Source organism: Euprymna scolopes, chromosome 9 (assembly GCF_053919585.1).
Source record: "Euprymna scolopes isolate OS-2025 chromosome 9, ASM5391958v1, whole genome shotgun sequence".
Lineage (NCBI taxonomy): Eukaryota > Metazoa > Mollusca > Cephalopoda > Sepiida > Sepiolidae > Euprymna > Euprymna scolopes.
In genome coordinates, this window is record NC_136490.1 from 159,138,517 (window position 1) to 159,153,127 (window position 14,611).

The window sequence follows — 14,611 nt, forward strand, 5'->3', positions numbered from 1 at the left end:
ATTATTATTATTATTATTGCATATAGGCAGAGGAGTTCATCTAAAGCTTACCGAACGCGGAGACAGTCTTCTTCCGTGCTTACTCTTTGCTTGCTAAGACTCATCTTTTCTCGAAATCCAACCCTCTCTGCCTACATGACTACGTGATTATATCAAAGTAGCACAAGGAACAGTCACTTAATACTTGTCACGTGACCAATTTTTTAATCTATTATATAAATCTTATTTTCCTTAGTTTAAATTCGTGTATATATGTTTAAACGACATTCCTTTTTTCCGAATTCCAATTCGATTGAAATATTTCGTTGCAAAAGTAATTTTCCCATATTGGATACTTCACATTAAAAACATTTAAATCTGTATAACAATAATAATGTCCTCGCTTAGGCGACTCGAGGACACTCGAGAGTCCAATATACAACATTGAAACATGCAGCTCCTATTCATGTATGCTCCTTTTGTGAGACTCCCTGTGTTTTTTTTCACTATTTTTCACCACAAACGAAGCGTATTGCAACTTGAATATAACGACTATTTGGGATTGTGCCTAATAAAGGATTGTGGGAAGTTGTGTAGCGAGATGTCTGCCATTTTACAATTACACTTTCGCATATCAGTAAAGTCAGGGAAGCAAGAAACAGGAAAGTAATTCGAAAGTGTAGCAGTTCGATGAAATAAATTATTAGAGAAGAAAGCTTTCGGCATCTAGTGGCCTGTAAAACCTCTCTGTGAGAAGGTGGTTAGGACTTCTGTTTATCTAAATTCTCGGCCCGTGCCGTCTAGTCTTCTCTGAGGTTGTTACATGAAATCTGGTATGTTGAAAGCGAATATCGAAGCAGCAGACAGGAAAAAAGACTGCCCATGTAGACTATTCTACTGAACTTTAATTTCGCAGAATTATGTACAAATGTTTTTACAAACATCACTCAGTTTTTGTAAATTTTTCAAAGTCTCAAATCTCTTCACAGACAGCGACAGACGGTTGGATGAGGAGGGGAGGGGTCACGTCTCTATACGATCTGTTCTTCTCAAAGTCAACAAGCGATCTCTTCTTCTCTAACTCCAACTGACTAATTTATGCACGACAGTCGTATATATAGTAAGGTATGTGGATGGGGTGGAAACTTTCCCCCAGCCAATAAGATTTCGCCACGAAATCGAAAGCCCCCGGTCTCTTCGTGGCCACAATTCCCATACCTGAAATCTGAATTTTAGGTCTCACGATTTCCAAGGCCAGATGTCAATTCTGACATCCGACCTTGAGTTCACTAAGGCCAGACAATGTTATACGTGAAATTTCCTGTCATCCACATTTAGCTGCAAAAATATATTTCTCTGGATTCAAACAATATCTATTTATATCTAATATATATATTTATCTTCCCTATCTTAAATACTTGGGTAATCTGGCGTCACCCGCGAACGATAAGCTATCTCAGCGTAATTCTAAAGCTCTTCACATTCGCCCCATTAGACTATATTGCTTCGTAGAACCAATGGAGTCTTATTCCTTAACACACCACCCCATCCCTTTTCACAGTTCGCTGTCAGATTTTTTCCACAGACCCCTCTCCCCATCCTCAAATCACCCGTCAAAAAGACAACATATACACAATCCCATATCCACCCTTTTTATGCAGGGTTCTCCCCCTTTTCATTCAAACGTCTATAAGAAAGTCAATTAAAAAAAAGGTTCGTAAAATCATCAAAATCTAAGTTCAAAGTTCGTCAGGGCTAATACAGTTTCTTTTTTTCACATGCAATTTTTTTCTTTGTTTTATATTTTTTCAATTCACATTAATAATTCAAAGATATAATAATCATCATTTACAAATTGTCACTCAATAAAATGCATTAAGTTCATCCATTACTCGTAAGAGTTACTTCCCTTGGTTAAAAGTTTTGTTCCCTTTTTTTTCAAAATAACATTACTCGATTTTTTCAAGGCGTTATAAGAGTTATTCCCCTTTTTCCAATTTCTTTTCATGAATTTTATCATAGTTCAATTTTTTTCAGAGTGTCACAGTCAATTTACAAGAGTGTTTTTATAAGCTTTTTTTTCACTTCGCTGCTATCAACAGCAAAGTCTCGTAATAAAGGGTATGCAGCCCTACTCAGGGTTCTCAAAGGACCCGTTTTTTATTGAGATAGGGGAGTTTTTCTCACCGTAAGCAGTTGTAATTGAACCTTCACCTTTTATTTCACAGTTCAAGTCTTCTTTATAAGCACCTTGTAAGATTTTCTTTCACTGAGGACTTCTTCTCACCTCAATAGACGGTCATTCAAGGTATCGTTGGGACTTTCTTTCGAAGGTTCCCAGCTCAGCACCCTGCAAGCATTCTGGGTAAAACAGAGAGAAAAGAAAAGAAAAGATCTTCAGCTCCTTTGGATTTCATCATCGGGGAAGTCTCTGGGTTGCACTTCGTTTTCGTCAGCACCAGAATCACAGGCAGTTTCGAACCAGGGTCTCTCCAGCCATCTGTGCAATCAGCTTCCAGATGCTCATCACCTTGCTCTCTTCCTATATTCGCTCTCTTCATGCACCATGCAACCACAAACATCAGCACGATTATAGTTACTAGAGTGCTCACTTCTGCTCCGGTAACCATTACCTTATGAAGCCTATCCCTAGCTTTTGTATTCTCCAGACCGTTTAGTCGGGCCTGTAATTCACTCAAATCCATTCGTCTAACTTCTCCCATAGCTTTTGGTAGCCTAAGTCGGGTATGTGGCGGTGAACGATGGATCAGGAGGTCCCAGAGGTCAGTGAGGTTAGTCAATTGGTCATTAGCCCACTCTACCTCAGGTGCTTTTAACAAATACCGTTCCTCAACCTGATAATATGCAGGTAACCCTATGCCCTTTCCCCAGGCTTCACAACCCCTGTCCAGTTCTACCATAGTTAAAGGTGGTTTCACCTTTATTATCCCAGAAGCCGTGTTACCGCATACCTAAGACATTCCATCCTCTATTGCGTGGATACCAACCAGGTGACTTCAGCTACTCGTATAGCCAGTGGCAAAAGACCTTCACTTGCCACTTCAACTTTGCAGACGCCATTTATCACTCTTTCATCCCCCTAAAATAATCCCAACACACACAACTGATGATCTCCAGTGACATACAACGGACTCTGTGACCGGCATATTCCAAGACCATTATTTCGGCATTTTCATGTCTCTCGCTTATTCAACAGCATAAATTTATCTCTGGCCATATTAAATGCTACATACACTGACTCCACTCTGTAACTGGCTACCAACCCTTACTTGGGTGTGTCCAGTAGATATGGAACGGGTGGAGTAATAACTTGATAAAACTCGTATTTAGTTCCTCGATCCCAGAGGGATATAGATACAAACACTAATATTCTTTCAGCTTCCAAACGCGCAGTAACACCGTGTGTAGATATTCCGCCTAAGAAAGAAGGCGACCATGGTCGGTCAATAACATCAACAAGAATACCCAAGGTTCATTCCTCGGTTGTGCCGTATATCGTCAAAGATTCTGATACAAGAAGGAACATGCTACATCAATAGCAACGCACCTAGAATCAGAAAAGTCAACGAGATGTTGTACAAAGGTCACTGACAAAAAAGAATACGTTCATTCCAATAACTACTCGTAGGTGACTCAACGAGTTAAAGAACAACTGCGGACGACCAACGTCGTCATGCATCAAACAATTTCTCAAGGGCTAAGAAACCCTTCATCCTCGTCGATTTCTCAGCAGGACTGCGTCAGCAGATCATGCAAATTAGGCATCGTTTAATACATAAAAACACAATTCTCAAAAGTTTTAAATCCTCCACGACTGATTAAATCAATATTCTCGTTTTCCATTTAAAAAAAATAATACGTTACTTAATATTCCTAACGCTTAATATTAAATCCGGTCACGCAGTATGTACACCCAGGGGAGAGAAAGAAGAAAACAAATAAATGGAAGAGGAGAAGAAACAATAATTCGCCATACTCCTCCCCTTCCAATGTGCGCGAGGGTGAGTGGCGGTGGCCAGGGTATGACTGTCAAGTACGATCGGCCCTACCTTCCCTCTCGCTGACACCAACCGAACCAACCGATGTGATTCTATACAGACCTCACTCCGTCTCTCACAAAGCGGAAGTCGTCTGACTCTCTCACATCTCCTCCCCACATCCACAAACAAGGGAGCATGAATATTGTTTTCTTTCTCTTCCCTTCTTTCCTTTTTAAAATTATGCAATATTTTAAAATCACAAAAACCTTTGGGTTTTTTCTGCGTTTTCTTTCTGCAAAATTAAATTATGCTATTCGTCGTCGACAGAAAACAACCTGTACAATTTTTCGAGAGGTGCTCAGCTAAGCTATAAATATCTCAGTATCATTATTATTCTCTCTATTCTCTCTTTTTCTTTTAACGGCTATTGCCGGATCAGCTAATCGTCTCTTCACACTCGGACGAGCTTTAGTTATCGCCATCAAACGGGCTTTCCTTCTCATGGATGCCCACGTTATCCAAGAGAAACGTTGGTTCGGACGCCTTACGACTGGTGTCTTCCGTTCGTTCAGCCTTGATCAAAGGGACTGTCACCGGCGGAATGGTCAGAGTTGGTGGCGCGAAGTTAACCGTCGTCCTCTGGCTTTGCAACCAGTCATTGGCGAGTGCTAACTCTCTTCGTAAATTCCTCGCGACATACACGTTCATTCGTCCACTTCGGTCACCTAGTTTGAAGGGTATATTGGTCATCCCCTCAAGTTTAAGGTCCGTACCGTCCGCTTGAGTCACCTCCACATCCTCGGGCTGCAAAGGTTCCCTATCATGCAGCCTCTCATAATCATTCATCCCCCATCAACAACACAGTTGCTCCTGTGTCAACCAGAGCTGTCAACGTTTCTTCTCCCACCTCCACAGAGCAGGTCACCCCCCCTTTTTCGTCAAAAGTTGACGCACCTTAAGTGGCGTCTTTCTTCTCGACCAGCCCTGCATGGGTGCTGGCAATAACCACTCTTCGCCTATCGACGCTCCGTCTGTCCGGACTTTAGTGGCGTCTCTGGGGTGGCGTCCTCTCTTCTGCCCTGGAAATCTCGTTCTTCACCGAAAACATTCCGTCCTCCTTTGACCAGTGTTCCCACAAGTCCAGCAGTGTAGTCTCGGACAGCTTCTGGCCATATGGCTGGCTGGTCCACACGTCCAGCAACACGAGGGCCTTGACACGCACGGGGTCGCCGACGCCCTCACATCTTGGGCGACCCACTGGCGTTTCCCGAAACCGGCGTAAAGACAGTTTGCACGCGAGCAACTCGCTCACCTATCTTTGTAGGCGGAGCCTCCCGTCTTGATCTATCCTCAGGTGAAGGTTTCTGGCACAAACATAACGGCCCCTCCCTAAGCGACGGTCACCCGCTTTGGCACACCATTTAGTCTCCTGTTCATGTCGGTTCAATTGCGGCAGTATAGCTGCAGGTCCCACGGGTTACCTTCCCATCAGGTCGGACAGTCCGCCGCCCGATGTCCATCATAGTTACACCTAAAACACACTAATCCTAACCTCCCAGGCACGAGTTTATAGTGACCATATTGAATATCCCACTCCAAGAAATTTGGGTCAGCCCCCTTCTCCCAATCCTCCTCGACTATCTCCCGGGGTGGTTTAACCTCTCTTGCCTGCTTTGACCTCGGTGTCCTCACAGGGGAAAGGTTCCCCCTACCTCCCTCCCATAATCTCGAATTTCTAATATCCCCCCAAACACGATCACTGGTTTGCGCGAGCTCCACTGCCTCACTTAATTTAATGGGTTTAGTTCGTATATCTCTGTCAAGAAGAGCCTCACCCATCACGTCAGCCAACAGAACCTGAATCGGTCCACCTTCCCGGACTGACTGATCCGGAAAAGCTCTTATCGCAAATTCGGACACCCTCTCAGCCAAACTATTAATTTCCTCTCCAGCCCGTTGTCAGAGCCTGAATAATTCTCGAACGGCATCAATGGCCGTCCTTTCGCTGCCGATTCCTTGATCAATGCTGACCTTAGCTGCGACCAGGTCAGTTGAGTGTTCTCCTGGACCTTTCTGCCGATAAATCTGGACACGCCTCGAGAAGCTAATTCGTACGCTAGAAGTACCATCTCTGGATTCCCCAGTCCGTAAATAACCTGCTTCTTCCCCACTGCCTGGAGCCAATCATCCAATTCACGCGCATCCCCTCGGAAACTACTCCTAAATTTCCTAATAGGTTTTGAAACGCCTCCGTAACGCTAGGCGACCTCAAACCCTGTTCGTAAGTTCCCCATGGATATCATTTATCAACCGCCTAGTACTATCCTCATCCGTAAGTGACTCCTGACTCCGCTATAGTTTATCGCCTTTATAATACTCAAATATTCTAATATATATGCAATTTCAATTACTTCACAAGAACAATAATAAAGCAAATAAAAAATTTTTCCACTTTCTCTTTTTTCTCTCTCTCTAAAGCCTTTTAACTCAGCAATAAAAATATATATAACTCAATCCCAGAAATGAAAAGTCTACGCAACAGTGATTGGTCCGATTTTAAAACAACTTTCGCTTGTACTTACAGCAATCGCCCCTTCCTTTCATTAATTCACTGATATTATTCCTATTGGATTGGAAGCATGCACGACTAATTGTTAATTTCACAGCGACAGCAAAACTACGCCCTTTCTCTCCTTCTCTCTCTCTCTCTCTCTCTCTCTCTAGGCCAATTTGCACAGACAACAGAAAGAAAAAAGGCTCGCTTTTCTGACTGTGTTCCGCTTCCTTCTCTCTGACTCTTTCTTTCTTGTCGTTTCGCGGCGCGCACTTGTTGAATCTGTCAAGAGTGTCTTTCTTTCTCTCTCTACGTTTTCCTTCTTTTTCCTTTTTCAAAATGTTCAAACGTTTTTTTTTTTAGTTTTTTTTTTCAAAAACAAATGTCCTTTTCACGCGTGCGAATTCTTTTTCTGGCTTAAAGTCTTTTCCAGAGCGCTGTTTTTTTTTTCGGCCGTCTCTTTATCGATTTCCTTTTCTGCCTCTCCTTCCTTTTGTTTTCAACTGTCCCCGTCTGTCTGTCTCTTTCTTAGTACGTCTTTTCTTCTGCTACAGATAATGTAAGATTATAACGCAATCCCAACTCCGTTTATTTTCCGTGGTAACAAAAAAAAGAAGAGAAATATTAAGTCTCACCCTTCTTTCGGGTCGATTATCCTTGTCGCGGTCACCAAACTGTAACCACTCTCTGTGAGAAGGTGGTTAAGACTTCTGTTTATCTGAATTCTCAGCTCATGTCGTCTTGTCTTCTCTGAGGTTGTTACATGAAATCTGGTATGCTGAAAGCGAATATTGAAGCAGTAGGCAGGAAGAAAACAAACTCATGAAGACTATTCTACTGAAGCTTAATTTCGCAGAATTATGTACAAATGTTTTTACAAACATCACTCAGTTTTTGTAATTTTTTTTCAAAGTCTCAAATCTCTTCACAGACAGCGACAGACGGTTGGATGAGGAGGGGTTCACGTCTCTATACGATCTGTTCTTCTCAAAGTCAACAAGACACCTCTTCTTCTCTAACTCCAACTGACTAATTTTAGCACGACAGTCGTATATATAGTAAGGTATGTGGATGGGGTGGAAACTTTCCCCCAGCCAATAAGATTTCGCCACGAAATCGAAAGCCCCAGTTCCCTGCGTGGCCACAATTCCCATACCTGAAATCTGAATTTTAGGTCTCACGATTTCCAAGGCCAGATGTCAATTCTGACATCCGACCTTGAGTTCACTAAGGCCAGACAATGTTAGACGTGAAATTTCCTGTCATCCACTTTTAGCTGCAAAAATATATTTCTCTGGTTTCAAACAATATCTATTTTGACATGAAATAAAAAATATATATTTATCTCCTCTATCTTAAATCCCTGGGTTATCTGGCGTCACCCGGGAACGATAAGCTATCTCAGCGTAGTTCTAAAGCTCCTCAATGGGGGATTACGTCACAGGCTAGAGTGAAGAGGTTAGATTTTACTGCTTGTCTACTCAGCCAGGATTTTTTACATCGAGTTGACACAAGTGTTATGAGTTTGTCATAGAACATTCCATTAAACTACTTGTAAGAAAAGACACAGGGATAAAACATTAAGGCAATCGCACAAGGATGGGATTAAGTTTGATCAGATCTATTAGATCTTTATTTTTAACTTTGTCTAAGAGTTATAAACTAATGGTAGATGCACCAATCGAGATGTGATAACAGTATGCATGGAACAATTATGGCTTGTTCGACAACATTATTATGTTATACACGCAATACATGAATAGGTATAGTTTCCTGTGTTAAGGAGACTTTTAATCATATTATCTCCTATCTCAAACATTACTGTGTTTAATTAACTTTTAGCATATCGAGTTATCGTTCTTGGCAGTTTGTTTGTTCTAAACTAAATTAACAACTACTTTATATTGTAAGGAAGTTTGAAATAAAGAAAGTAAAAATATACTTGTTCGTTTTAATAAGCTTAATAACTAGTATTGTGCGCATTAACTTATTAGCATAAAATTAGCATTATTTATAGATTTTAACAGTTGTTAATTTAGATATCCACATTAAAAAAAGACAAATTCATTTTTGTAGATATGTTTTGTCGATCTTTAATGAATGCTATTTGATGTAATTGAATAACGTTGCATAGAAACAACAATAAACTCTATTTACCTTGGCGATCCTTCAACAGTTGATTCCATTCTTCTTTCTCATTTTTCCTGGAAAATTGTAAACGAAACCATTAATACACATTGAATACAGATGTTTTGACATTCCATCTCTTTCACAAATTATATAATACTGGCGAGAGAAGGAGGAGGAGGAGGAGGAGAAGGAGGAGGAGGAGAAGGAGGAGGAGGAGAAGAAGGAGGAGGAGGCATTCTGTTTTGCCCGGTTGTAAAATACGCTTAAATATGATATTTTAATGTATCTCTCATATATATATTATAATAGAGTTGTAATTTCAAAAGTAAATAATATAAAAAGTATTTGGGTGCCAGCAGCTAGAATTGGAACCGAAAGCAAAAGTGTAGCATTCAAAGCTGGTGACGTTACCACTGCAAAAACGTGATACGCATATGAACTGATTAAAATTAAAAATCAAAAATAAACTAAGATGAATATATAAAATGTATAACGATTTTTTCAATTTTAACCAATTTTTTACCCTTAAAACTATTTTAACCGACTAAAGACCCATAAAAGTACAGTCCATAAAAACACCCAATCATTTGAGGCTCCTAGTGCTGCTCGGCGACTTTTAGTTTCAGGGGAGGCAGATTTTGAAAATATGGAGACAGACAGACATATAGTCTTTTATATATTAGATGCACTATGATGTAATTTTATTTTAGCGAGGTATTTAATATTGGATATCTATACATGTGATGTCTGTTTTGTTTTAGATGTATTTTTTTTTTTTTGCAGATATTGTTATTATTTTTCCAATTGTAAAAAATGGCGTTGCTTCCATAACCTCATTATGAAGAACGACACTATTTCAACAAATTCTGTATTATCTTTTAAATCGTTTAACTGAAAATAATTGTCTGTGAAGAACTATCTATATGCGCGTTATTTTGGTTATGCTCCTATAATAACTTAGATCTTAAACGCACAAATATATATTTATGTGTTTGCAATTATAAAAGCGTTCAAAAAGTAAAATAATTATATTTGCTTCGCGTCTAAACGAGCAACTGCATCAAGTAAAGATTGAAACTCGACTGTCCAGCCGATCGTCGGCATTTTAACCTTTATGTTATTTTGGCTATAGCTGAGAAGGAAAGTAAAATTACAACATTGTCCAGATACCTTAAGTTCCATTTGTTTACATTAAAAAAAATGCATTATAGACTAGTATAACTGTGTTATTTAACTTACCAGTACGCTCAACCCAAGACGGCGAGCATTTATAGTTATCCACATACAAACTGTTTCAATACATCACAGTGTGGTCAGACTATACACACACACACACACATATATATATATATATATATAGTCATCCGAATACAGTAGTGTTTCGCTGTATCACAACTTATCAGTGCGGTTAGACATACACCTTTCCTCAGTCGTGGATCGAACCTACAACCGTCGTGTTGAAAGTCGGCAGTTCTAACCATCGGACTACGAATTAGTGGCGTAAATATTTCTCCTCGGGCGTCTATTAAATTAAAAACTTGCCCGTCGCACAGTGCTGAAAATATCAGTTTGTTTACTTTAATTACTTTAATACGCGTCGGGCGAAAATATATTTACAAAGTATTCAACCCAAAGATGGGGGCTTAATAGTCATCCTCATATATATATATATATATATATATATATATATATATATATATATATATATATATATATATATATATATATACTTGCAAAAACCAAAACAATAAGGAGAAAGAAAACATCATATTTGTATTTTTTCGAATATTACAATTGTTTCGACATCAACCAGACAATTTTTAATTTTATGTCATTTAAAATTTTTCGTGGTAAACATCTCATCAGGTAACTTGAAAGGCACTTTGTTCATATTATAAGCTCTATTTCCTTTTCGGTTTTATTGAGCTTTACATCTAGTTGAGATTACTTGTAAATATTAACTCTTTAATATTGATAATATATTTTAAGTTTACCATTTTGATTACCTTGGTAAACTTATTGTAATTTTTATTTCTTATATATATATATATATATATATATATATATATATTCTCGGAATGTTGGAAAATGTAACGAAATTTAATGTAATGGCTAGTTTATAGAATTACTGGAATATGAATGATAACATTAACTAGTTAAAATAGAATTACTGGAATATGAATGATAACATTAACTAGTTAAAATAGAATTACTGGAATATGAATGATAACATTAACTAGTTAAAATAGAATTACTGGAATATGAATGATAACATTAACTAGTTAAAATAGAATTACTGGAATATGAATGATAACATTAACTAGTTAAAATAGAATTACTGGAATATGAATGATAACATTAACTAGTTAAAATAGAATTACTGGAATATGAATGATAACATTAACTAGTGAAAATAGAATTACTGGAATATGAATGATAACATTAACTAGTTAAAATAGAATTACTGGAATATGAATGATAACATTAACTAGTTAAAATAGAATTACTGGAATATGAATGATAACATTAACTAGTTAAAATAGAATTACTGGAATATGAATGATAACATTAACTAATTAAAATAGAATTACTGGAATATGAATGATAACATTAACTAGTGAAAATAGAATTACTGGAATATGAATGATAACATTAACTAGTTAAAATAGAATTACTGGAATATGAATGATAACATTAACTAGTTAAAATAGAATTACTGGAATATGAATGATAACATTAACTAGTTAAAATAGAATTACTGGAATATGAATGATAACATTAACTAATTAAAATAGAATTACTGGAATATGAATGATAACATTAACTAGTTAAAATAGAATTACTGGAATATGAATGATAACATTAACTAGTTAAAATATAATTACTGGAATATGAATGATAACATTAACTAGTTAAAATAATTCAACACACGCGTATAAAGTCACCGATGTTTTACTCTTAAAGTCTTTGTAGAAAAGAATTCCATAAAAAGAATGCATCTTTTATGCAAAAAAAAAAAAAAAATCTAAAATATTATGAACGTAAAAAGTTAAAGTCACAATAAAAAGGAAACGGGTATAAAAGAAGAGAGTGGAGGTGAATTTAATGAAAAAAATCTATATTCATGTTTTTCTCTTTTTCTAACCCTCTCTCTTTTACTCTCTATTTTCCCCCTCTCTTTCTCTCTCTCTCTCTATCTCTCTCTCTCTCTCTCTCTCTCTCTATATATATATATATATATATATATATATATAATTTTTCGTGATTAAGAAAGATAAGTAGAGTATTGCTAGTGGTAGGCGACGGTCATGAAAGTTGACATCGTAACTTCGAAGGCAACGTTAACTCTTTGTATTAAATAAAATTTTATTTCTTAAATGTTTAAAACAATTTATTCTTTATAAGAAACTGTGTCTGTTACTCGTTTTATACAGCGAGCACTTTTCAGCAGAAAACCTTGCCACTAACTTAGCCGAGAACTCGCAGAGATGACCCATCAAAGCCGGACGAAACCGGCGACACATCAACCACTTGTTCTAAAGGGGATGTGCTTATTTTTTTATCATGTCCTGGTGTGTCGGGCCAGGACGTTGCATCCGTTTCAGAGACGGCTCCATAGCGCAAACAAACCAAGACATTCCCCCTTCTTGCAAACGATAGTTTCACAGCAACGGGAATAGCTGGAGGGAACACCAGTTCACGTGGATTATTTTTTCATTAGACACGTGTCATGTTTGATCAAGTTTGCTCGCTGAGAATATGTCTTGCTGTGATATCGAACATGTTTTAATAAGTTGGCTTTTGCATGAGTCTGTTTTTAATTCATGTAACAAAACTAAATTCCATAAAACCTCTTACCTTAATACCGATTCGGATGGTACAATCGTAACCTGGGCAATAATGCATGTAGTCATTCGTATTAGCGGTTTTCTGATAATTTCTTTTACAAGAATCATGTATCATGCGTGAGTTGAAAGTTTTTTTGTGTGAAGACAGTCGCAAAGAAACAAAGACAGGGAAAGAATTTGACTTATTTTTCTCAGTGGAACAACGGACATTTATTTGTAGGTGCTTTCCAGAATAACGCCTTGTCTCTTGGTCAAAAGTCGTCTTGTACTCCAATGTGCTTAACAATGCTCTGTCGTGTAGAACACGTGGCACTCTCTCTTTGTCCGACTATGTTTAGGACGCGTCTCGGCCCACGTGTGTAACAGGTTTATCTTTATCCTCCTTTAACTTCAACTGTCCACGTTTTTTTTTTGATAATATTTCTTTCCTTCTTCCTCACCGTGACGTCAACGCGAACACGACTCGATATTTACATACGGTGGCTGTGCTGCTGCTCTGCTATACGCACGTCCGCGCTCTGTTACAGTAGGTAGCATTTATTTGTGTGCGGTATTTTTCTTGGCCTTTTGGTCAAGATCAAAGTGTAGTATCTGTTCTTCAGATGCTGCACTTCATTTTCTTGTTCTCTTTCGGTGGAGGAGAAATCCTTCACGACTGAGACAATTTTTATTTTTGTACCTTTTCTCCACGTTAAAAAACGACCCTGGTGTCTAACTCTGTCCAGTGGGGAGGCATAGTAAATAGGTACTAATAAAGCGGTTCAAAGTTTAAAGGCACCGAACAAAGAAGAAACCACCACATGTATATGGAGGACCACAAGCTATTTGCACAAAGCAAAAAAGAAGTGAAAACATGGCCATTATTTTCATCTTAAACATTTACATAGAATTCGGAATTGCAAAGTGTGCACTGCTAGAGATAAAAAAGACGAAGGAAGGCAGCATAGAGTATGGAAATGTCTAAGCAAGTCGATATGACGGCACTTGGGAACATGCTACCCATAAATATATGGAAGTTCTGAAAGAAGACACAATCAAATCTGTGGAAATGAAAGAGAATATTGAAAAAGAATACTTGTAAAATCCAGTAAAATAAATAAACACATCGGTAGTATTACTAAAAGCTACTCTAGTTCATTTATAGGTTAGATACCCGAAAAGACATGGACATGGCGAAAAAAGGGCACTTGAACAAAGAATCAAAAACACTACTAAAAGTTACATAAAACAATAAGATTAGAACCAACTACAAATATAAAATATATCAAACCTAATAAAGAAACACGTGTAAGACGTACTTCATAATATAAATAAAAATTAATAAAAACTCATGAGAGCGAATTAAATGCATCTTGATTTGGAATGAAAATACACACACACACACACACACACACACACATATATATATATATATATATATATATATATATATATATATATATATAATTTTCCACAGCCGAAACAACGTCGCAACCCACACGAGCCAAGAAAGCAAACAAACCGAAAGTTTCTCTCCCCCCCTCTCTCTCTTTCTCTCTCTCTCTCTCTCTCTATATATATATATATATATATATGACTACGTCATTTAATCACATAAATTAATATACGAAAGGATTATCTTATGCGTAAACTTTAAGTATTTTAACAGTGCTCAATACATAGGCAGAGCTACGTAGTAATTTATAAAAATATATAGTAAAATTAAGCTACACAAAATATTCCCCGTCTCATCCACGCTAGAATTCGTCAGGCTTATGCGACGAGTTGTGGTTGTTTCTCGTTTTTATATACGCACATTCTATTGAGTTTTTAGTTAGCCAGTCAGCTTCATAGTTTCCACCGCTCCCTTCCTAATAAACCCATTGGCAGGCATTTACAGGACAAAGGACCAGTTGACCTTAGGTTCAACCCTTTCTTTGTGTGAGCTTTTTTAGCGGGAAGCGTAGATATCTAGTGATGTAACCTATTTTAAACCAAGGTGTAGTTAAATGTGTTTTTTGTCTCTCTCTCACTCTCTGTGTGTGTATCTCTCTCTGTCTCTCTCTCTATGTATATATATATATATATATATATATATATATATAAAATAATCTTAAAAT

The 14,611-nt window shown here is 37.6% G+C and overlaps 1 protein-coding gene and 1 pseudogene across 2 annotated transcripts in view; one reads left to right on the plus strand and one right to left on the minus strand.

The window, feature by feature from the left end:
* Positions 1-14,611, minus strand: part of LOC145284949 (uncharacterized) — a 44,749-nt gene that overhangs the window by 5,096 nt on the left and 25,042 nt on the right. For both annotated transcript variants that reach the window (XM_080134048.1, XM_080134047.1), the window contains one exon: positions 8,692-8,738. In XM_080134048.1, the coding sequence (XP_079990174.1) occupies positions 8,692-8,738 (47 nt within the window). The remainder of the gene's footprint in view (positions 1-8,691; positions 8,739-14,611) is intronic.
* LOC145285416 (U2 spliceosomal RNA) lies at positions 13,063-13,196 on the plus strand (annotated as a pseudogene).